The sequence below is a fragment of the Filicampus tigris genome, chromosome 3 (genome assembly GCF_054856515.1).
Source record: "Filicampus tigris isolate MCC_2025a chromosome 3, RoL_Ftig_1.0, whole genome shotgun sequence".
Lineage (NCBI taxonomy): Eukaryota > Metazoa > Chordata > Actinopteri > Syngnathiformes > Syngnathidae > Filicampus > Filicampus tigris.
Genome location: NC_141219.1, coordinates 26,723,889 through 26,749,402, shown reverse-complemented (window position 1 = coordinate 26,749,402; position 25,514 = coordinate 26,723,889). Strand labels below are relative to the sequence as shown.

The 25,514-nt window shown below is 38.5% G+C and overlaps 1 protein-coding gene across 2 annotated transcripts in view; it reads right to left on the bottom strand.

Annotated features, from left to right (window-relative positions):
• Positions 1-1,305: 1,305 nt before the first annotated feature.
• Positions 1,306-25,514, bottom strand: part of kif18a (kinesin family member 18A) — a 29,592-nt gene continuing 5,383 nt past the window's right edge. Inside the window, exons 4-18 of one of the 2 annotated variants that reach the window (XM_086026128.1) lie at positions 23,306-23,410; positions 23,050-23,160; positions 22,688-22,885; positions 16,053-16,229; positions 15,863-15,937; positions 15,689-15,777; positions 14,402-14,564; positions 13,803-13,967; positions 12,536-12,657; positions 12,173-12,447; positions 10,745-10,795; positions 4,235-4,583; positions 3,216-3,308; positions 2,315-2,403; positions 1,306-2,186 (exon numbers count right to left, since the gene is read on the bottom strand). In XM_086026128.1, the coding sequence (XP_085882254.1) occupies positions 2,068-2,186; positions 2,315-2,403; positions 3,216-3,308; positions 4,235-4,583; positions 10,745-10,795; positions 12,173-12,447; positions 12,536-12,657; positions 13,803-13,967; positions 14,402-14,564; positions 15,689-15,777; positions 15,863-15,937; positions 16,053-16,229; positions 22,688-22,885; positions 23,050-23,160; positions 23,306-23,410 (2,181 nt within the window). In that variant the 3' untranslated portion in view covers positions 1,306-2,067. The remainder of the gene's footprint in view (positions 2,187-2,314; positions 2,404-3,215; positions 3,309-4,234; positions 4,584-10,744; positions 10,796-12,172; positions 12,448-12,535; positions 12,658-13,802; positions 13,968-14,401; positions 14,565-15,688; positions 15,778-15,862; positions 15,938-16,052; positions 16,230-22,687; positions 22,886-23,049; positions 23,161-23,305; positions 23,411-25,514) is intronic. The other variant, XM_086026129.1, reaches the window with a different exon arrangement.

Below are 25,514 nucleotides of genomic sequence, written 5' to 3'. Positions count from 1 at the left end.
TGTCATAAATGTTCTTTTTGTTATAGTCGCTTGTTCTCTCATTCATCCGTAGTCATCCGTGTCTTCTAACATACTATACTAGGCCATAGGCATGTACTGATTAAAGTTTTGATGGTTTACCGTAGATTAAAAAATTTTTTTTCAATAAACGCTAATACTGGTGTTCACCAGTAATGAGCTTTTCTTTTTTTGAGGGGATGTCTACTTAGGTCACAATATGATTGGCTGCTTGCAGAGTTGAGTAAATGCCTCCAATTAACTTTTTTTTCTCTTAAAGTGGAAATCAACCCAAACATTTTTTTTCCAAAATATGTTCTATGCACTCCCACTAGTTGAAACAAGGCATTCTGATACAGTCAATGTTGCGCTTGTGGAATAAACTTTTATTCCACAAATGACATCACAGTTGCTCATGGATCAGGTAACGGCCAATCACAGTTCGAATGCTTTCTGAAGCTGAGCAGTGATTGGTCGTTTTCTGAGCCCTGAGCATCTGTGATGTCATTTTCAGTCGACAGAAGAGACAAAATGGCCGCCCCCTGAAATAGCTAAAAACAGGTGGATTTTGCTGCTTAACTCATATCCCACAAACTCAATATTAATCCGAATGCCTTGTTTATATTAGTGGGCCTGCGGAGAACATATTATTGAAAAAAAAAAAAGGTTGGGCTGACTTCCACTTTAAGTGAGCAGAGAGGGGAGGGGAGTTTTTATTTTATTTGATTTAATCTACCCAAATGAAAAAAAAGGTAATTTAGAGCTGTAATTTTAATACCGTGATAATTTTGCACACAGTTATCAAACGGTCAGAATTTAATATTGGCCCATGCCTACTTGGCCAATAAAGATGATTAGGATTCTGAAGAAAAAGAGCTCATCCATTAACTATTTGTTGAAGGGCTGTACTGTGAAGTCATTGTCATCACCCGTGGCTGCCATGTCATTTGTGTGAGGAGGAAGAATGGCACCTTACATCTGTGTATTGAACACAGCTTTTCAACAACAAAACCTTAAAGAACAGACATCCGATGATCAGATCCAGGACATTACAGACTGCCTGGATGGGTACAGTGGTTTATTTTATTTTTTTTAAACTCTGTATCAACACATCTTATCACCAGAAGTTCATTTCAGTTGGATCAAGGTGCCTGACAGTGCTCACAGCTTCTTGAGAAATAAAAAAAATGGGTCCTTTCAGAGGAGCCTGGAAGAGATGCTTGATGTTTTGGGACATATGTTGCATTTCTGACATTGATGTTCTCGATTGATTAATAAACAGTAATTGGGAGAAAGAAATGCAAGAAATTTTAATGCAACATTTTTGCAAATTTTTTATTGAAACAACCTACGCCACTATTCACATATCTCAGACACTGAAATGACCACAGACACTGACATTCCTGATCGAGATTAAAGAATGAAAATTTTGGTGCACACCTATGGCACACACTTTACTCATAAGGTTCCAATTTATTTTGAAAGAATAAAAGATTACTGCCGTTTGGCAAACAATGCAAAGCAATTTTAACAGTAACATTTTAGTGCTGACAATTTTGTGAAACTAAATGTACAAATATTTACAAAGAAACACCCAAAAATCTATTGTGCATTCTCAAGACTTCTTTATTAAATAGCTGAGCGAGCGTTTAGTCGTAAACATTTTGGAAAGAACACTATCAAAGTCCCCAAAAGGCCTCTGACTATGTTATCTCAAGTAGGTTTAAAAGCTTTAGCACCAATATCATTTCATGGGAGTACAACAGGAGTGTTTGGCAGGTTGTTAGTCGGGGAAAGCTTTATTAATTAGCTTAGATGCAATTCACCCCAACACAGAAAACTCTTGTGATGAAGATTTAGGTTTTATTGGTGCCATGTAAATCAGGAGCAAATTGATTACCTTGGACCACTGTTACCTCCCAAGCAATGAACATGGATTAATAATCAGATTATCATGAGTGTGTGTGTTCAATGTTTATTTAAAGTCAAGTAAAAAATAAAGAAGGCTCATAGAGCCTAAAATGCTACTTAAATGTTTTACATGGAAATCAAGACATACACAAAAGGGTTTTACATCCGTTTGGTCAGTCGACTGAACAGTTGTGACTTCGGTTTGGAAGGTTTAAGGAGGTTCAGATTACCTTCAGAAATGCTCCTCACAACTCTCTGAGGTTTTCCCTCTACTGAACCTGATGACGCAAAAAAAATAGTATTTCAGAATAAATGGTCATTTTGGCTGCACTTTGGTCACTGCATTTTGACCAAAACAATAAACAAACTCCGCATTGAATGATTGCCGTTCTAAATTGAAACTTGCCAGAAAATGGAGGTATCCTCATCGGTCTGGTGGGAACACAGGGGGCTTTCTTAACACGCTTTGGTGCGGACTGGTTTTCATCTTTCTCCCTAAGAGAGAACGAAAGGGGAAAAATTGAGTCATAAAAATACAACAACTTAACAACACCACTGGTAATTTCTCCATAAAAACGACTCTTTACAACCACGGTGAGCTTTTAACTTTTGGGAGAACCATAAATCTCTAAAAGGAACCTGACTAGGGGTAACCCATAAAGATCAACTGTGATTTGACCAGAAATCTCTAAATCAATCTCTAAAACTGTGACGCTCTGTCTGCAATGTTATGCGATATTCTTGCTAATATTCTGATCCTAAGTGTGATGCCTCTTTTCCAAGTTTCCAAGTGACAAATTGATGCTTCAAAACTAATACCTACAGGGTAACAATTAACTAACCGCCAGATGCAATTTGACAGTTTTACATTGCAAGATGGTGCAAGTAATGTTCATTTGAACCAGGAACAGAGAAACTATGAAGCGCGAGCACACATGGCCCCTAGTCGGAAAACGGATGCTAGCCCTGATTTCATCTGTTTATAAATGAGTTTGAATCATTTTATAGCCTTTGTTTTTCATAGCACACAGTTTCAGTAATTTTGTGGGAATTGCTGATCTTGTCATTCATACCTGGACATTGTAAACTCAAAGTGTTGTCAAACCCCACACATGTCAAAAAGAAAATCTTAGAATATGAAAACTGGAGTTGGGGGGTAAATGATCAATTATTGCACTTCATTGATTCTTTAATTAATTCATCTATCCGTTCAGTTTGTTAGCCCTGGGTTGTTTCCAAGCTGGCTGCTAAGGTGCAACATGTGAGATGCAAGCAAACTAAATCAAAAGCGATTGAACAACAATTACCTGTTGAGTTTCCGCTTTCCCTGCGCAGCAGACGTCATGCCCATGTATGTAGGATTGGCTCGCCTCGCTTCTTGTAAGGAGGTGATCTGATGTCTGCATACAGTTAACGGACGTTAGGGTTAGTGTGCCATTCCCATGAAACGCAATGCATTCATCGGTCAAGCAGGAGGTCATCATTGCCCACCCTTCGATTACACAACAGAAACGCTAATGTGGAACTGGGAAATACTCTACTCCACCTCCCTTAGGTGAGTCTCATGGTTTAGGAGCAGCCAAGACAGTTATTTAGACAGTCATCATTTTTGCGGCCTCTGCAGCAAGTGCCACTTGGGATAAAACACTCCCAATGATGTATAATCCTACCGAGTGAAGGGTTACTTGTAATCTCTACCAGTGTTACAAAACACTTATTTTTAGGGCCATGGTAAAAATGGATCTGCCCCAAATATTTAGGTTTTTTTTTTCCACACATCACACCAAATCTTTCCAATATCCCCCAAACACCCTCCCTTGCAAGAAAAACAAAAACAAACAAAAAACTAGCACAGAATAATCACAAATATGGGCAGTCTTGTGCAGTAACCAAGTATGCTTACTAAGCAGGACATTCAGTCCCCAGTAATATCCATTCGTTCAATGTTACTGAATTAAGAAGGTTTGTCTAATTTCCTAGTTAACCTAACCTTTTGATCTTAACTCATTCACATTGACATTGCCATTGACAAATTTACTTTTCGTTTCACAGTCCAGCCATTCAATCCCAGGAATTTATTTATATTTTTTTTCATTTTTTTTTCAAACAGAGTAAAAAAGGTCTGAAAATGTCTGGCAGTGAATGAGTTAAGGGCCCGTCTACGACATTTCCATTTTTTGGGTGCATTTTTTATATGTGATCCATTTTTGTTTTGAATATGGTTTCGGGGGAAACCTGTTCTGGACGGCGTCATTAGTATTCAGTTGGAGTGCCTTTTGGTGAATTTAAGTACAAACGATTGAGGAGGGGAATCAAACTTTCTCACCGTTTGTTAGGAATCTGCTTGCCTTCATTGGCTTTGACAGGATTGATTAGTTGGGTTTGAGCTGGATAACCCACTGACTTCATTGCCTGAGAGGGGCCCTCATTGCTTATTATGATCGTTGCATCTTTGGGTTCAACTTCAAAGGTCATGTTGGGATCCGTGCCGGTGGACAAACTGAACTGGACATCTTTTTGAGCAGGCTCTGGTGTGCACTGGAGAGGAAAGGTACCCTCCTGAATGTCGTGGGAGAAAGTTTTGGGGCTTTGTTGTGGCAGCAACACCGACAGATTTCTTCTCACGGGCCTTCGGGGAAGTACTTGTCCCTGCAGGTTTGGATGACTTCTGCTGCCTGAAACACCAAGCAAACCAAAACATCCAGAAGAAATGAATGAACACAATACCGATTTTTAGATTTCTTCTCAATTAAAAAAATTGGAAAATAAAATGTTGTAGCATTAAAATGAGAGAATGTCATTGCTGTATTATCAAAAAATGACATCAAAATACGTCCAGTCAACGGGAACGCTGCTTTGTGGCTCAATCCTACATACCGCAGATGGATTCCCAGGTAAGTGTTCTAATTGGTTATTATTTTGGAAATATAAAGTATATTTTAGCGAAATAAGTCTTTTGAATTCAAGTTGACAGCTGACTGCATACTCCAAACACACTTGGTTGGCTGCAGGTGGATAATTTCAAATTTGGCTCCGTGAGTACGAGGTTCACTCAAATAGACATTCACTATTTTGTTTGAAAACAACCTTTAACCAAAGCAAGTGAAATGCAATTGTGTGTTCCCTGTAGCAGTTCATTGATTTCTTAAATGCAACAAACCGTTTTTTTTTTTAATTCATACACAGCAAAAAAAAAAAAAAACCCACAAAACCAAATAAAATTATACATGCAGTGTTATATATTACAGCTCCCAGTGTTTTTTTCTTTCTTTCTGTGGTAGATAACCCTTACACAAAAGGGTTCCTTAAGTATTTAAGGGGGCTGACCCCTGTTGTAGTAAATGATAAATATGATCTATGAAAGAAAACAAACAAACAAACAAACAAACACAACAGCAGTCTCTGGCCCGATGTTAGAGTTTAAAGAAATTACAATGCCCAAAGATATGCAAACAATCAAAGAGTGACGAACGAGAAGTCAACCATTTGCAAATTCATAGAAGGCACAGCCCTGCAGCTTCACGCTGACCTGTTAGCTTGGGCTTCGAATCGGTGGCGGAATATCAATTTCACAAAAAAAAAATTATATATATATATATATATATAAAAAATTTAAAAAAGTCCATCCCCTGTTTACTTGTATTACGTGTGTGTCGGAAAGTCCATCCCCTGTTTACTTGTATTACGTGTGTGTCGGCTAAGGTTGGTATGTGTGCATTTTATTTCCTGAAACCATGACTGTGGATGGTATGAGAAACAATGACTTGTCCAATGAGTGGAAAGGTTAATGGCAACCTCTATCGACGCATACGTGTGCACGTGTAATTTTGCTGCAACTCAAGTACAGTATTGGTAATGGTCTCATCCTGGACAGTGGCCACCCCATTAAAATATTTCTTATTCTGCTACTTGGGAGGAAGTGCCTGTGTGTGTGTGTGTGAGAGAGAGAGACAGACAGAGAAATGAGAGTGGATGTGGTGACACGATGCCCCCCCCCCTCACTCATGATTTCCGTTAAACAATCTAAAAGCCCTAGTGAGTAGTTTAACGTTATGTATTATCTATTAGAGGTTAGCTAGTTAGTTACCAGTAGTTAGTTAGTTGATCAAAGCTTGATTGTTGCAATTTCACTCAGGAACAGAATACTCAACTTGAAGTCCCAGAACAGCTTGGTTCTGTTGGGACCTCAACATTTTCATTACCCCCACAAGTTATGGTTAAGCATGCTTGGGTCTCTTGAAAGGCTTTATATTAATATTAATGCATATATTAATCCAAGCTACTTCATCAGAATTAGCCTGCATTCTTAAACTGAAAAGATGTACACTTGCTGTCTATATTGAATTGTGCCTAGTAGTTTTTCAAATGTTTGTAAAAATTGCAAACTGCAAAATATATGTTTGCTCAATTAAGAATGCTATCACATAGCAGCACCTCTATGAAATCAACAGCATAATATTTTTAGCGGGTTGCAGATGAAAATGGGGTCAAAGCCCAGTGTCTGCATCATGTGATGAAGACCAATACACTCATTTTTGTGCGCAGGGATGTTGAGGCTTAAGGGGAAAACACTAGCAGGACACTAACGAGACAGTGAACGTGCAAAATGCATATGAGCTATACGTCACTTTCTCCATTTTAATGTCGTGTTTATCAAATATGAGTATCAGAAAGTTTTCCGAGTGAGGCGATTGCACGAGCAATAAATAGCACATTTGCTTGACAGTGGAGTTATTCCTTGCAATAAATGGCAGCAGAATTCCTTCAATCACATATTTTTGGCTTGTAGGGGATTAATACATGCATGAGTTGCTATTTCTGGTGGAGGCAGCACTGAATTAGGGTCGCCTGGTTGCCGCTGCATGTTTTTTATAGTGCGCCTTTTCTGGTTGGTGGAGCTGGGGAATTTACGTCTGCTGACGTTTTTTCCTGCCCTGCTGTGGATCTGCATTTTCATGAATGAAGCTCAAGAGGGATTGGGAGTGTTCAGTGCAAGACACTGACAAAAAACATTTGCGGGTGGAAGGGAAAGGCAGAATCAGAGAATGTGGACGTGAAGTAACGTGGAAAAGTAAACATTTAGGGAGGGGGGGAAAAAAAAGGGAAACAAAGGAAAGCTTACAGATACAAATGAGAAAACAGAGGCAACAAATAAAGACTGCAGAGAATCTGCACAAAACAAGAGAAGCACATTGAATGTAGACATGTTTTAATCCTCTGTGAACCACCTTCAAAGTGACGACTTTTGTGTACGTTTCTATTAATAACCAGCCAGGCAAAGCGTCAATCCCCCCCCCCCCTTCAAAACCCGACCGCCCCTCTCTAATTCTGACCATATTTGATTGGCTTAGCAAATTGCAGGGAGGAGCTATTTCTAATGTTATGCTGCAGTCTGCCATAAGTTCTGAAGACTGACAAAGCAGCATCTGGTGACATCAGAGCAGTCTGTCAAAAGCTGAATAGTCTTCAATAGACTGACACCACTAGTCCTAGAAGGGATGTTTAGTGTTAGCGTAGCTGATGACTAAATCATATATAAAATATAAAAATAAATAAATAATATAATATGTATTTGCATTGCTATACCCATCATGTGAATACGAAAAGAATGTGACAATGGAATTAGGATATACAGTATAAGATAGGTTGGAGAGATTCAAGGGTGAGTCAGTGAATGAATAATTGAGAGGGATGCAAAGAGTTATGATTTCATTAGTGCGATGAAACAGTGGCTGAATGTTCCCAATAATGGAAACTGGAGTGATTAACAGTTATATAAAGGCTGTATATATTACACAGATTTTAACAGATGGAAATTCACTGTCACTCGATGCTCAAAGTGCAAGCATTCTCGTAAAATAAATGCTGCTTTGACCACACAAGGAAATGAAAACAGAATTCTATTATTAGATCATTCAAGTCTTAAAGGTGGAGTGTAAATGAACTCGTTTGACTGTTTTTGAAATAAAGTACAAACATGAGATTGTCTGCAAAAATACTAATGAAGAGCAAAGAAGCTAAAATGAATAGTTTGCAGGTTGATGACAGGTTGATGAACCTCAAGGCAAAAGGCTATCCAAGCTTTAACAGTCAACTTTCAAACCAGATATTTGAGCAGGTTAACGTAAGTACGTAATAGGGATGTAACGCTTATGTGCATCGCACGCTTCGGTCTTATCTCGGTATTAATCTCACGGTATGATATGTTAATATCACAATGTCGTGGGAAGCTCACAGTATTGCAGTGAGGCTCACGGTAGGGGTGGGCGATATGGCAAAAATATCATATCACGATTTAAAAAAAATAAAATCACGATCATGATTTTATCATGATTCTTTTTTACAAAATTTTTTTAAGACTAATTTCTGACACATTTCTCACCATTTTCCTGATGTTAAACATTTAAAACATATTTAACACGTGTATAAAACTCTAAAAGAAAAAAAAAGACATTTTAAGTCAGTTAAGCTTTCTGAACAGGTTTTAATTTGAATAGTGACAATTTTTATCAAATTGTGCAATGAATGTAAACATAAATAAAAACACAGCTCGTAACACAGGTCTAGGACTTTGAAGAGTCTTTTAAACCCCTCGTTTTCCAATGTTTTAATGGGAATCATTTCTTCAGCAAGGTAATAAGTCACTGCCTCAGTTACTTTTTGACACTGCTTGCTTGTTTTTTCATATGGAGCGCCTTTGTTGAATGACTGTGTTACCGTGGGTTGCGTTAGCTTGGAGCTAGCGGCTGCCTCTGGCTACCGTGTGTCTGATCTCCGTTTGCTTTGGCTATCGCCGCTGACGTCCGAACCGAAACGCTGCAAACTTTGCAAATAACTGGTTTGCGCTTTCTTCTCCGAGGAAAAGCCAAACCAAATCGACACTGTGGATCTTTTCGGAACCAACCCTGCTTCGCGGTGACTTTCCGCTATAGCTTCCCGCTATACAAACAAACAGGGAGGCGGGGAGTGTCACGTATGGTGCACTGTGCGTGCTGTGATTGGTTGGTCGGGAATACGCGCCGCCATAGAGCTAAACTGTATAGAATGTGCCATGTAGACGATCAAACGATCTTCCGGCTTTATGAGATCGTGAACACGTTGAATCGCTTAACGATCTAATATCATCATATCGCGCCCACCCCTAGCTCACGATATTACAGGAAGCTGATACATGCATGCAGGAGAACCTCTAGATCTCTTTTTCCGGCTAGCCCAGTCCTTCTTGATAGGCTTTCGTTTCTGTGTTTTGTGCAAAAGACATCTTCAAATCATACACCTAATGCACTTCGGTCCCTGTCCATCCAATGTTTACATTGTATACCTCCAAAACGCCATTATTACTGCAGCAGTAATCATACAATGCTCACAGTAACAAAACTGTCCACTGAGAAGTTGCCTGTTCATGACTGACAGTATGTCATAGTGATTAATTTTGAACATAAAAAATTGGATATTGTCTTCTAAAAGTGATTCCTTTGCTTAAGTCCAACAATGTAAGTGAAGTCACAAACATATGAACACTCTCAAAGTCAACACAGTTATAGAAACAGCAAAGTAACGATAAATAAAAGAATTAAATTTGGTGGGTCATTGCGTCTGATATGAGGTTGGCACAGAAGTGCCTCTCGCCATCAGGCGAGACCAGGAGGACCAAGTCTCGATCAATGTGTCCTCCAATTTACATTTCTAAAATGTTTTTATGTATTTATAATAATAATAATAATAATAATATATGTATATATCTATTTTTTTTTTAATCGGGTGATTAACCTATGCCCCTTATAAAACTCATTTACAGCCGGCACAACTGGCAATTTGTCCATCTAATTTCCTCATTCAAATGCCTCATTTTGGTCACGTGGACCAGTCACTTTCTTGTGTTCTGGTCACATGGGCTATGCAGCCAATCCAGTGCATGTATACTGTATCAAGGTAGTGGAGACAACACTATTACAGCTATGTTAAGCAATATGCCAATTCAACACTAAATGTTAAGTATGACGGCTAATTATTTGATACAGAGACAACACCACGATGATACAGAGTCAATTTTACCACAGCGATAGCGTGAATGTTGTTGCATCCCAGATGAATTAATTATTTCATTAAATAAATAACAATGTGTCATTAATTATTTAACTATTTCCGTATTCGTTTAATGTATTCGTTTTTATCTAATATTTCGACATGTATTGTTGCTACATGGAGGTTCTTGGGAGGTGTTCTTTCTGGCCAAGGGTGTTGATAAACTTAGAGACAGACCTCCAGCTGACACAGACCACGGCGCCTGGCTTTTGACATTACCCCCCACTGCCATACTACAACATTGTGTCCGGTGTGGGTTATCAGCGAGTGAAATTGCTGAGTGGTTTAGAGATTCAAACAGAAGGCACATGGAACACACTGGCCTGTGTATTCACTGTCGAACCAATGGCTTTCCCTAAAATGTCTGTGCTTAAAAAAATACCATCGTGTTAATAATAATGCATCAGAATTATACAGCGCTTTTCTGGACACTCAAAGACAATTTACAATGGATACTTATCCGTGCCTTCATGCATTCCCGCTCTGGAGGAAGTAAAGTATGTACCGGTATGTAGCCACGGCTGCCCTGGGGCAGACAGACGGAAGCGTGGCTGCCAGTGCGCGCCCGCGGCCTCTCCAACCACCACCAAACATTCACACCCAGCGGTACACCAGTGTGAGTTGCACTGGAGGCAAGGCGGGTGAAGTGTCTTGCCCAAGGACACGACGGCACATGACTCAGACAGAACGAGATTCCAACACGTGCACAGTCATCTACCCGAATTACAAATTAAAAAGAAAGAAAACCTACCTTTTGAAAATGGGGCACTTTTGATCAATGATTTTGTCCGCCCCTCTGCACCTGAGTTTAAAAAAAAACACTAGTTGACAATACTTTTCACACCACATTTTCACATTTTTGTATTCAATTAAAGACTTGGAAAGACTGATGCTTTTAATTTCTTGGGATGACTGCCAAATACAGATGGGTGGTTGCACCAACACAGTCTAGCCTTTTGGTTGTGACAGTAATGTCGTTCTTGCCAACACAATGGTTCCCCCCAGTGCTTTTTAGGCCTGGCGGCCTGAAAACAGGCTTGGTAAAGACTAGTTAATTCATGGGCACAGTAATTTCAATTGGAGAAAACGAACCTGAAAACCATTTGCACAGTGTTTTCATTCAAAATATCAACTGTATTATTTTTCTTTCGTACTACAGTATTTTGAACGAGGCAGTGCTCACTTAATTCTGACTTGAGATTAGCACAATAAATGTTAACCTAAGTCATGTGTTTTATCGCTATTTATTTGATCAATTTAGATTCTCTCACGTGGTATATTTAACCTATTCAGAAATGACTCACTTGTTACATTATTATTAATCAAAAATATTTTTACCCCCAATTTAATATTGTGATATATGCCTTTACCGTGAAGGGGTGCAATTAATTCTGTGGTATAAATTTTGGGCCATATCGCCCAGCCGCTGACATGCCACGGAGAAAGGGTTCAAAAACACTTGCACTAGCATTGACATGGCAACAAACAAATGCAAACGTAACCAATAAATAATGTAAATACAGTACATTGACTATTATGAAATATCTATTACATAATATAATAACTAAAAGTTTGAGTTTTTCATGTTGTAGACTTTTTTTTTTTTTTTTTAATGTTCATTTATTTTACTTTTAAATGAGACAAGCACTGTCTTATTTCAGGATTCAAGAATATTTAACTTTAGTGAGAACAATAATATTTACCAGGATTTTAATTGCATTTTATTTTTTTGTTAAAACTGTATTTTACGACAGTGTTTTTTTTAAGTCTCTACGTTTAAGTATTGTTAATAAATGGCATCTAACAACACAACAGTCATAATTTCAAAATTCCTGTCAACTTCAACGTTTTTTTTTTTTTTTTAAACATGGTGGGCCGCTGGCGGGCTTCTCTACCAACAGGCTTAGCAAGTGTTCCAAGGGAGACCCTGATGACAAAACAGGGTAAAATGCATGTCTGACTGTCGCTAATTATCGATATGGGGGCATAGCATGATTTTTGCAATGTAGAATATCAACTTTTGTGACCTTTCAATGTCAGCCACATTTTGAACCTCTTACATTTAAATGATGTGTTGGAGAATTATAAATAGTAGACAAGACACCCAGGATGTGGACTTGGTACAAAGTAAAAACATGAGTGATACAAAAATAAATAAAATAAAGATATGGCGACTTACTACAAGGGCTACTCTGGAAGTAAAGCAGTTTTGAGAAAGACAGGACAGGTGCCAATTCTCCAACAAAATCCTTGGTGTCTTGTGTCGGTTTTCTCGTAGATGAAGCTTGTACGTCTTGGTTGACTTCTGTCTGGTCGGCCCAAGCCACGCTTCTCTCTCTTAGCACAAGCTGATTAAGCTCATGGTTTATCAACTCATCTTGGGCCGTAACAAGCCCAGTGTCATGCATGGCAGCGTAGTATCGACCATAAGCGGGCAACAACACATTCACCATTCTAGAATTCAATACAGAACGTTACAATTAGAGTTGTGTTACAGAGCAGATACATAGCCATGTACTACTTACAAATAGTACCAACATACTTTTGCATGCGTTTGTTCTCTTGATCCTGAAGTGCAGTTATTTTGATCATCTGCTTGATGTGTTGTTCAAGATCATTCGCCTGTAGCTCCAGTCTGTGACAATGCAGGTCCTTGTCTAATACCTTAAAGTGAAAATCAACCCAAACACATTTTTTTCAAGAATACGTTCTATGCAGGCCCACTAGTTGAAACACGGCATTTTGATTAATATTGCGTTTGTGGAACACGAGTTAAGCAGCAAAATTCACCCCTTTTTAGCCGTCCCAGGGAGCGGCCATTTTGTCACTTTTGTCGAATGAAAATGACATTGTAACTGCTCAGGGCTTAGGTAAGGACCAATCACGGCTCAGCTTCAGAAAAAAGGTCAGCTGTGATTGAGCAGTGGATTAACTCTTATTCCACAAAGCCAATATTTATCAGAATGCCTTGTTTCAACTAGTGAGTGGGCTTGCATATAACATATTCTTGAAAAAAAAATGTTTGGGTTGACTTCCCTTTAAGATGAGAATAAGACTAGGTTAATATGAACTAAACAACCGAAAAATATAAAAACTCACGTCAAACTCAAGACATGGAAAAATGTCCAAAGTTGGTCCGAGATGCTATTGTCAGGCTTTTGTCTCTTGTTTGATTTGAAAGGCTGTATGCTGTGGATTGGAGGCAATGGGGGGTTTGGGGACTCTGACGCAAGACAACTGCGAAACAACAGCAGCGAGAACATTTGACAGCTGAGTGCGTCATAGTTCTGGGTCAGTTCTTGGAAGAAAGGATAATGAAGAAAAAAAAACATGGACATGGTTTTAGGTAACTGGCTGGTGTGTGAGGGACGAGTAAAGTGTATTGATTTATTCTCTTCAGTGATCCACGAGTGAGCTGGAGAAATAAAATGAGCACGGTTCTAATTACTGGGAGAACAGATGGGAAGAAAACAAAGAAAGTCACGACACCAGTGGAGACACGGCCTACCTTCTAAAATAAACAAACTAAAAACATCAAGTATTGAGTTTTAAGGAGCCATCCTATATTGATTAGTTTCCTTCTTTATATCATGCTCATTTGTCTGCTCCGATTAAAAAAACAACTTTTTGGGGGATTAAGTTACAGACTTGAGTCATGTAGTATTAGTGCTTCATTCTTCTACTGATCAGCCCAGCAAAAATTGTTCACTTGAATTTGCACAAAAAACAGTAAAATGATGAAAAGACAAAGAAGGAACTGTTCTCTTTGAGAGAACCAGGATTACCCTGATGACCAAGGTTATACTAACCTCGAATGCCGGATTATTCAACTTCAACGATTTTGCCTCATTCTCCACACGGTGAAGCCAGCTATCGTTTTCTTGAAAGCGCAGTTCTGCTTCTTTCAGCTTTAAACTAATGCACTTCTGCTGAGAGCATAACATCGCAATCCTCCGCTCATGTTTACAAGTAGCCTATTGGAAAAGGACAATGGCAGAGACAGGAATCAGAACAACAAAAGATTATAACAGCCATTCATTGGGTGTTTTACATATTAGCATTATGTGCATTGTGGGACAACGGTTGCTAGTAATGGTATTCTATAAGATAGCAACATCGACTCCTGTAACTTCAGAGACATTTCTAGAGTGAAAAAGACACAATTCAGATTTCCTTTCAGTTCGCAGAATTAGATGGATTGTGTAACACAGCATGTCCAGGTGGGACTAAGATTAGGACTCGGTTGGCTAAGAAAGCAAGCAACTGGTGATCAGGACTCACATAGTCCTGTTGTGGTGTAAATTACAGGCCCACACCAGTATAGAGAGCAGCATTGAAAAATGATGATTCAGCAGGTGTTTTCCTGCAGCGACGATGGAATCTGGAAAGCAGTCCAAGCATCCGCTACCTTGTCAGTCTTTTCGTTGGCAGAGATGTATTGGACCTGCAGGTTGTCCTCCTCACTGTAGCGCTGGCGCAGCTCATTCTCCTTCAGTTGCCTCTCCAGTTCCAGCTGTTCTCGCCTGATTTGGGCACGGTTGGAGAAGACTTGCTGCAGAGATTCTGACACCCTAAGGAGAGGTGATAGTGACAGACTTTAAACCTTCAAAGAGTCGCCTTAGAAAATTTTACAGGCAAAAAGGAGGAATAAGGCTTTCAACATTCAAATCTGTATAAAGATTACATTCAACTTAAGGAGAGTTTATACAATGACATGAGATGGTAAATGTATATTCTTATGAAATGATAGCGATCCATTTGAGGAAGAGAGTGAGATACCGGCAAGTAAATAAAACTGGAGCGCTGTCGCTGAAATGTGACTGCACTCTTCAATGAAACGCTAGTGACGTAGGAGACGTTGTGGCCTTGCTAGACTGCTGAATTTTTAATAGTGTGAGAAGCGTGCATGCTCTATTCAGAGCCTCTCTGTGCGAGTTGTGAATTCTGATGCCAGTGAATGAAATGTGTGGGAGCGAGACTCATTCAGCTTTTTCTGTGTCCTCCGCCCCCAGCCCAAATACCATGACAGATGCCACTGTAGGCCCGAAAGACGACATTTACAGTAAAGAAAACAGCACTATCCAATGCAACACGTTGATGCAAAAGAAACATTCCACAATCTGTGGTTTCAAACCGGATCAATTAGCTCCCATGGGTGAATACGATAAGAAATACACTCCCCTCCAAAATTATTGGAACAGTAAAGTGAGATCAATATGAGATAAGAGATCATTTCCAGATATTTACGTCTGGCTCACGCAGCTAAGAAGATAACACATTATTTGTGATGAAATACAACTTTTTAGAGGGGTAATAGTATTGGAACAGACACTTAACAAATTCACTGCCATTAATGAATTTATTTGTCTTTTCACAGTCCAGCCATTCAATCCCAGGAACCTATTTATATTTTTTCAAACTTTAGAGTAAAGGACTCTGAAAATGTCTGGCAGAGGAATGAGTTAAAATATATTAAAGTTAATAAAGATGTATTACTTTAAGTGCAATTCCCATGAGGGCAAAAAAACCAACAAGCCGATGATACATTGGCAACAAACTTGACCAGTCTAAAACTTTCCAATTTTTGAGTCCAAATCTGAATATATATCCTACCTTATACAGTTTATAACTTTGATCTAAAAAACAAAAAAAAAAAAACCCAACAACCCCAAAACAAATGCAGAACGGTGTTTACCTTTTGACGTCTGCTTGGTTCTGGGGAAATACTGTGTCCACCAAATTTCGGTCCTCGTACTCTTTCAATTTTTGCTTCAGCTGCAGAATCTTGAACACGACAGAACATTGATTCAGTCGCAAAAACGGATAATATTGTTTCATGAAAAACGGCAATACCGGTGTGTTTGTTTACCTGTTGCCGTTGCTTCTCACAAATGACTGCATACTGGCCAATGTGACTGTCCAGACTTATAACATTACTTTTCAGCTGATGAGAAGAATAGGCAAATAAAAGAAACGATATGACTTACAGAATAAAAGTAACACTCCATATATCACAAAACACACCATATATGCCATTTTATGAATAGTTGAATACATACCGAGGATTTGATTTCCTTGGCCCTGTTAGCATATTTCAAAGTGTTTTGAGTGTCATCATATGACTTGGATGAGGGGCTGATGTTGGCTATCATGAGAGTACTGCAGTTGCCTCCCAAAGAGTCCTTGAGTATCCGGGTAAGTTTGCTGTCCCTGTATGGTATATGAGCCTTCTTGCTCTAAAGCAAATTGAAAACACTGACATGAGCCCAAAAGTTCTTATGATCAAGGATGTCTGGATTCATATATGCATAATACTTAATATGAACTGACAATCATTCCACTCTAAATATGGTGTTTGATATACTGTACTTGAAAGGAGGACATGCAGTAGTGAAGGAAAGACGAAGGCAGGTGAAACAAATGAAAATTTTTTTTTGACTGGTTTTATTCCTATCTCACAGACCGATATTTCTTTGTAAGTATGGATACTTGTTCCTCTAAAACTCATGAAATTAAATGTGGGGTTCCTCAAGGTTCGATTTTAGGCCCCTTACTTTTTAATCTTTATATGCTTCCCCTCGGGGATGTCATCAGGGGACACGGCATCAGCTTTCACAGCTATGCTGATGACACGCAGCTGTATATCGCCGTGTCTCCTGATGACACAGGACCCATTGATACCCTTTTAAATTGCATTTTAGATATCAAGTCATGGATGGCAGATAATTTCCTACAGCTCAATGAGGACAAGACTGAGGTTTTAGTTATCGGTCCCGAAGGTCAGAGAGAGAAGCTTTTACCAAAACTACACATTTTTAATCCCTCACACTGTGTGAAGAACCTTGGCGTCATTTTTGACTCTGAGCTCAGTTTTATTCCTCATATTAAAAATGTAACCAAGATTGGTTTTTATCACCTTAAGAATATCGCCAGAGTCCGCCCGTTTCTCTCTCAGGCTAACACGGAAGTGCTGATGCATGCCTTTATTTCCTGTCGTTTAGATTACTGTAATGCCCTGCTCTCTGGCCTCCCGAAAAAGAGCATTTCACCACTGCAACTACTGCAGAATTCAGCCGCTCGGGTGCTGACGAGAACCAGAGGGCGGGAGCACATTACGCCAGTTTTGAAATTGCTGCATTGGCTCCCTGTGTGTTTCAGGATCGATTTTAAAGTACTTTTATTAGTTTATAAATGTGTTAATGGTCTTGGGCCATCTTATTTATCTGATTTGCTTTTATCATACCAGCCCTCGCGGATCCTGAGGTCCTCTGGCGCCGGCCTTTTATTTATTCCAAGGGTGAGGACCAAAATGCATGGCGAGGCTGCATTCAGCCGTTTTGGTCCTCACCTTTGGAATAGCCTGCCAGAGGATGTCAGGTCTGCAGAGACTGTTGATATTTTTAAGAGGAAGCTCAAGACACACCTTTTTAGTTTGGCTTTCAACAACTTTTAAATAATTTATCTTTTCTTTTGATTGAAGATAATTCTATGTTTTGCTTTGAATGTTTTAAAGCACTTTGAGTTGCATTTTTATGTATGAAAAGTGCTATATAAATAAAATGTGATTGATTGATTGATTGATTGAAAATTAACAGAAAAACAGGTTTCGGCATCTGGAAAGCTTCACAAGTGAGCTACGAATAGATAACATTAGACAAAACATTTTCTTACAAAAAAGATAACCTAACCCTAAGCAAGTGCAGCCATTCGCAATATTGGTCGGCAACTGCTCTAGGAAAACAAGTTCGTCTGTAATAACGGCATAAGACAAAATACAGCTACTTAGGTTTGCACAATGTCACATTCAAATGAAAATTCAAAGTGACAAAAGAACATAAAAGTATCTCTGCTGGGGATTTTACTTGGACGGGCATTGTATCTGGAAATACCCAGTGATCTACGCCTGGGTCCAAAGACCACACCCCAGTTAATAGCTCACATCAGGTCCTTGAAGTTGGTTACAGACATTGAGGTTAAAAGACTGGCGATTGCAGGCAAATCACACAGATCTCTGTTTACAGATGCAAAAATAAAAAAAAAATAAATAAAAAAAACATCTAGATTATCAAGGCATTCTGGAGCAAAATATGCTGTCGAGTAGGGCGGAATGCTTGATTTGGGTGTATCGTAAATCCCTAAAATTAAAGATGAACGTCTGTAATTAAAGCACATCTTGTTTGTTTCTTTGGAGATACATTGTGGTGGTGTTTCCAACCAAAAAGCTGACAATCGTGTGTGTTCATGTCCCGTGAATGACGAGATGACAAAGTTATTCATACACAAGATGAGCTCATTCACACATTTAAACCAAGAGGTACTAGAGGGTAATAATAAACAATCATTACTCTATCCATATCAGATATGAATTATCACACATCTTAGTCAATGTGCATCATATAAGACTTAATAATTGGAGTTTCTATTAAGGAGAGTAATTATAAGATCACATATTTAAAATAAATTTAATAGATTTAACAGAAATTATAAGATAATTCATGATCAATTTTCATCGCGGTAGTCACGTGATCGATATCAATAGAAAATGCCTTCGATAAAACAAAGAAGAAATGCCCTATATAAATAAAATTGTATTGAATCATATCAATAATGTATCAACAATATTGTTTTGGGGTAGCATCTACTCATAATCAGCAAGCACATCAGCAAGCTCTGAAGAAGCTTGATAACGATCATGATCTCTTGAATCAGGTGCGTTGCACCAGGGATAGATGGAAAACAGGCAGGACACTGGCCCTTGAGGACCGAGTTTGGACACCCCTGATCTAATGTAAATAAGCATTTACAATGCACTGGTGGAGGAGCAACTTTGCACATTACATCGTACACAAAAACAGTTATTTTTTAAAATCCGTCACATATGCCCAGCCCTATAATTACATTATGTTTAAAAAGGAGTTTATTTAATCTTATGACCAGTTTAGTTGACTTTTTCATAGTTGCGTTGACTTATTTAAGTCTTAATATTAAGTATTATATGTTTGAATATACATACCTAAAAAAAAAAAAAAAAAATTCAATTGAGTTATTGTGTATTGACCAATATGAAATACAGTGTTTCCTCGTTTATTGCGAGTTATGTTCCAAAAATAAGTAGGAACCTTCTTTTACAATTGTTATACTGTGTGTTTTAAAGCGGAAGTCAACCCAAACATATTTTTTTCAAGAATATGTTCAATGTGATCCGAACCGTGGACTTTGAGAACCGTTTCACCCCTACTGCTTACCTTTTGTCACTTTATTTTGAAGTGACATTAAGCAGACCTATATCAAATGAGAAATGCATCCAGTAGTGCTGCTATATAAAATTATCAAATGTAAACAGAAGTAGCCTACCGTATTTCCCGGGCTACAAGCCGCACCGTTATATAAGCCGCACCCACGCTATTTTTTAAGAACGTTTTGGAAACCTTAAATAAGCCGCACTCTTATATAAGCCGCGCCTATGTATGTTGAAAACGTTAATATTTACTGCATTTACAGAACAATTATGAACTGTAAATGTACATGTATGTACCTGAGCAGATTCTTTCCTAACAGTGCCTTTTAAAACTGCAGCAACGTTGATTAAAACAGAAGAGAACCAAGAGAAAATAAACAGTACTTATCTTCATTTCACTGCCGACTGCCGCTCCAGTTTGTCAGCTAATGTCCACCAGACACACCACCTATTGTTCTACTACATTCTACATATGCACCTTTCTTGTTTTATGTTAATAAAGTCAGCCAATCTAATACACGATGTGCAAAATCAACAATAGCATTTCATATCGAAACAACAGAACAGACGTAACATCAGCCAATCGCATTCATGTGCACTTCACGGACCTCTAGGAAAACAAAATCAAAGCATTACAGCACCTAATGCAATAACCTAGTGCATGGCGCACTGTCCCGTTGAACTCATCCACCTGCAGTCACATCCAGTTAATGGGAAATGTATTGTATTGAATTGTACTGTCATTCCGGTTAGAGCGCCTTGAGCGGTGGAAGAAAAAGCCACAGAATAGCCGCACCGGACTATAAGCCGCAGAGCTCAAAATCTAGGAAAATGTCGCGGCTTGTAGTCTGGAAAATACGGTACATATTTTTGCAAAAATGTAGATGTCAATCTGCAAAGTAAATAAGAGGCATACAAAAATAATGCTTCTAAAAAAAAAACAGATTTTAAAAAATAAATTAATAAAAAGATGAGCTCTGACGTTGTGAAAGTGCCCTGAATGCACCATGCTACTTGCGTAGCAAGCGTGCAGCGCATGCGATTCTGCCGTCGATTAATGACACTCTACTTGGGAGTTTATTGTAAAACTAAACACATAAAAAGAATTACACACATTGGATGATTAACTACAAGACAGGCTTTGTTTTTAAAACATCGCTAACGCTAATGCTAAATTAAATGGAGGATCCCATTCAAATGGTAACAGTAAATTAGCATCAACTTCAGTAGTCTGAGCTCAAGTTTGAGCTTTGTGGTAAAGGCTGTGAATACTGACTGTATGTCCATGCGATTTTGATTTAAAAAAAAAAAAATTCACAAAAACCTTTTCACATCGTCATTATGGGGTGCTGTGTGTACAATTTTGAGTGGAAAAATGAATGTATTCCATTTTGGAATGAGGCTGTAACAGAAAATGCGGTTAAGTGCTGTGAATACTTTCTAGATGCACTGTAACAAAGTTTTGACATCTTTGGGATTAATTCCCTTTTAAAATCTTTGTAGAATGCATTAGTGTATACTAAGAGACATTCCTTATGTTTTTGTCACCTTACTTAGCTTTTTAAAAAGTGGAGTATATGACAAAGCTCTGAATAACATGCAGCAAATGTTATGCAAGCATATTGGAGAAATAACCTTTCTGACAGTTCACCTCAGTTAAGCATCATGATTTTTATAAGCAGAATTCTGAAAACATCTCCGTGTTAGATCTTATTACAAAGTAGATTTAGCGGCTGTAACTAATGTTTGGCTACTGAATGTAGGGATTATGAGGACATTCTGCAGATGCAAAAGAAGTATAATGTTGGTAGAAGTAGCATAAAACCTTAAACACAAGAATGAACTTCTATCTATCCATCAATTTTCTATAGCACTTGTTCTCATTTGGGTTTTGGGTAAACTGGAGCCTATCCCAAATGACTTTGGGCAAGAGGCAGTGTCAAACCTGGACTGTTGTTTAGCCAATCGCAGAGCAACGGAAGCATTCACACTCATGGGATGTATACTGTAGTGTCAATTAATTTTGCATGCATGCTTTTGGAAATGTGGGAGGAAGGTTGAACCGGCGGAAACCAAAGCAAGGTACATGGAAATCATGCAAACCATCACAGCAAGACGGGAACTCAGAACTGTGAGGCAAAGACGAAAAAATTCACTGTGCTGCCCGTACTGAGAATGGTGTGTCAAAAAAAAAAAAAAAAAAAACACACACAAAAAAAAATCACATTCAATTAACAAACTAGATACCTGTTATTTGGAAGTTAAAAAAAAGAGCACATTCAGTTGCCTCTGGCATACTCACGGTTCGGTACTTGCAGATTCACCTATAGGCATATTTTTTCTCCACTATTTTTTGGGAGCTAAACCGTTTTTTCTTTTTATAAAACCCTAATTATTATTTCTTGGGTTAACCAATGCATTTTATGGGTGTCAATTATAAGAAAATTTTCACTATTCGCGAGATGGCCCAGTCCCTATCCCCCGCGAAAAGCGAGGACACTTTGCCTCGCTAAAAAGCTGTGATCTGCCCTTTTGGCCCATATGTACACCCACATGTAATGGGTTCATAGTCGGGTCAAAGCAGCTTTCCACAAAATTCAATTTTTTCAGGGTCAAGTACTTTTTGTATAATCCTTCTGACAGACGGATAGACAACAAAGCAACGTGCGCGGGTGAAAACATGAAAATGAAAAAGGATGAGAATGTGAACTTTACCCAGCCCCCTCATCGCTTCCATAAATAGAATGCAAGGAAGAGATGCTTACAGAAAATAACTACTCCAAACAATTATTATTTATACAATTATTTTGGCCGCTAACAACAGAGAACTGTACAATTATAGGCAACTTGCCTGATATCCACTGATTTAGGAGTATTTAGAGAGTACTAACCAGAACAGTCTCATAGTGAAACAGCAACACTAGGAGACTTTGAAAGACTCAGCTTTAAAAAGGAGGCATATGGAAAATTTGACATTTTGTTTTTACGCACATACTACTGTACTGTAGTTGGGTCTCTGGACTACCTGCCACCAAGAGCGAAATTAAACAACCAAAGTTGCTAAATAAAGTACATAGCTATAAAGTAGCTAACTTGGCAACACTGAGTAGCTGCAGCTTTTGTCGCAATGCCTTTGCTTTGCCCTTTTGTTTCATCATGGAAACAAAAGAACCTACTGTATACAGGTACTGTATACATGTCCGAATCACTTGATGGCTTTGTAAACCACAGATGTGTTACAAACACGCATACCTAATGGATTCTACAGGCAGGTAGGCAACAAAGTGAACTTTACTGTAGTTTCAAGGTGGGGAAAAATAAATTACCCTACACTTTTGTGTATGAAACCCCGCTTTTCACTGATTGGCCTGATGTATGAAATATGAAAAACTAGTTCTTGTTAGCTCAAAACGACATCAAGTGGTATGTTCATTCAAATTAGATCATTTAACTCACCTTGGGATTAGCGAGAGCATTTATAACATTTCCCAGAGCGAGGAGTGAGCGGTTGATGTTGGCACCTTCGCGTAAGCGTTGCCCTTTGGCATTGGTAGCACTGGCTCTTTCTGAGCCTGCCAGGTCGATTAGGCTCATTTTGGCAACACAGACATTGGGATTAAGACTAGCAGCCTTGTCCTGCTGTCGCAAATATATCTGGAAAAAAGTTAACACACTAAGGTCATAAATATGTTAGGAGTTCAGTGACATTTATGGCACCTACTGTATAATGAAGTAGTATATGATTATTCTAAGTGTGACTATTAAACTTCTACATTATCATTGATAGTAAAATCTGCCTTTTTGGACAATTTAAATACCTGGAACACGGCATGAGACCGGGAGGAAGTGGCATTCATATCAGTAGGGTGTTGTGTCCTGTTTCGATTGCCAGAATCCAAAGCCTGGAGAATGTTCTCAGCAGATTTTGGCTATGCAAAGAAGACATCATTCATGAAGTGTGCCCAGGACTGTATACACAAACCAATTTCTAGGTCCAAATTGTTATTCATTTCCATATATTGTAGCTTCCTCTGACACCGTTCTACAGAATGCTGAGACAGTGTGGCTACTAACCTGGTGCAGAGTCAGGCCCTGAACCACAACTCCTTTACCACTGTCCTCTCTTACTGCAAGAGGACCTGCATTGGCCAGCAAATCCCTGATCTGTTCATTGTAAACCTGTGGTGTAAAAAACACATCGACATTATTGATGGATAAAACCGATCACAACAAGATCATTTGACACAGTGCATGATTTGACCAAAACTGTTCTGGCAGCACTTCCAAAAAGACTAGGCCGGATCCCAAAGGTGTGTCAGATTCTCATTTGCATCTTTCACGTTGTCTATCAAAGCTGTCTTATAATTATGGGAAAAGATACTGATACAGAATGGGGTCTTGAAGTCGGTCTGAGAATTTACCTGCTTCCGAGGTATTGCCACAAGCGGTATCCGAACGATTCATATACAGACTAACCTGTGAACCACGGTTTCAGTGTTTTCGCATCAAAATTAATATTTTGCTCATTAGTTCATATTTGAATAACAAAACAGACTCAAACGCGAAAATCAAAAGTTGTTATGTGTATTGGAAGCCGTTCTCTTGTTCACTTGTAAGAACCCACACATGCTTGTCAATTACTAATTGTCAATTTGTCACTGACAGTAAGAGCTCACAGAGGAGAAACAACACTACTAAGGAAGAGTGAAGAAAAAGAGAGATAGCAGGAAAATTAGATGTATCTGGACTAGGGCTACAGCTATTAAATATTTTGGTATTTGGATATTCTACTGAAATTTTGAATCCAATAATGGGGTATTCGGATAATTGTTTTTAAAAATTTACTTGGTTAAAGATACAGAAGACAAAAAAATGTCCACTTAATAAACGGCCAACTGTTTTTCATTTTTAGATAATCATCAATTTATACTTACATTTAAACTGTGCATAGCAGTTTATTATTTTCACCTCTTGAAACATTATTGAGAATTTTGATAAATCTCTCCCCATATTTTGTATACCTATACATATTAGGCCTGCACGATATGTCGTTTGAACATCGCAATTGTGACGTGCGCATGCGCGATAGTCACCATCGTAAGATGTGCGATTTTTTTTCTTAGCACACGCAAACTTTTGTTTTGTTTCATAAAAGCAGCAAGCTACTCCGTGCTCTTACACAGCCTGTCTCGCTAACCCCTCCCTCCTGCCAATCAGTCACCATCCCCTCCACTCTCACAGCCGCTGCTGTCTGCTCTGAGACGACATGGAGGGGGGGAGACGATGGCAGAAGCGGCAGTGGATTTAGTCCCCAAAAGAAAGTCAACATCCGAAATATGAAAGTATTTCTCCTATTAAAAGGAAGGTTCAGAACAAAAAAACATCCTACGCCAACAGTGTCTCACCGTTGTTGCTGCAATCGCCATCACAAGCCCCTGTATGACCAGTTCAATCTAAGAAGTGGGACTCGAGGCGAATCTTCATCTACTCCAAAAACAATTACAGACGCCATCGCCAGCATAACTCCTTATGATAAGAAGTCCAAACAGAACCAAAAAATCAGGGATGCAATATGTTTTACAGACCGTTTTAGTTATTGGTATATTTTTGTGAACACCTCAGGGGACTAATGCACCTGCGCTTTAATTTTTTATATTTTTGTTCGAATTTTTTTTACAACTTTGCTGCAGTTTCACAAAGGTTTTTTTTAATCTTAATGTTATATTTTTGTAAACAACTCAGGTACACCGGTTTTTAATTTTCTAAATATTTTATAGTTTAGTTGAAATATGTTTATAACTCTGCTTCTGCTTTAGAGGTTTTTTATTTTCTTCTATTTTTTGAAATGACTCAAGGGACTAGTGCACGTGCTCTTTTAGTTATTTTTTTGTTTAAAATTTTGCTGCTGTTTACATTGAAGTGTGAAATATAATGTTAAATCTATCATGTTAAAGACATGGCCTCCTTGATCCCTTTTTTTTTTTACAGCAATCCTTTGTCTGGATTAAACGATATTATATGCATATAATGATGTCATGGCGCGTTAACCAAATTATTCCCAAACAAATCTATTCAAGTCATCTGGTGAAAATTCTTCTATTTTTAATATCGCAATATATATCACAACCCCCCCTAAAAATCGCAATGTCATTTTTTTCCAATATCGTGCAGCCCTAATACACATTCATACATATTAGGGGTCTAACTGTATACGTGGATGTATTAATACGTTTCGGTATGGCATGTTCGGTTCGGTCCACTTGCGTACCGTTTCTGATCAGTT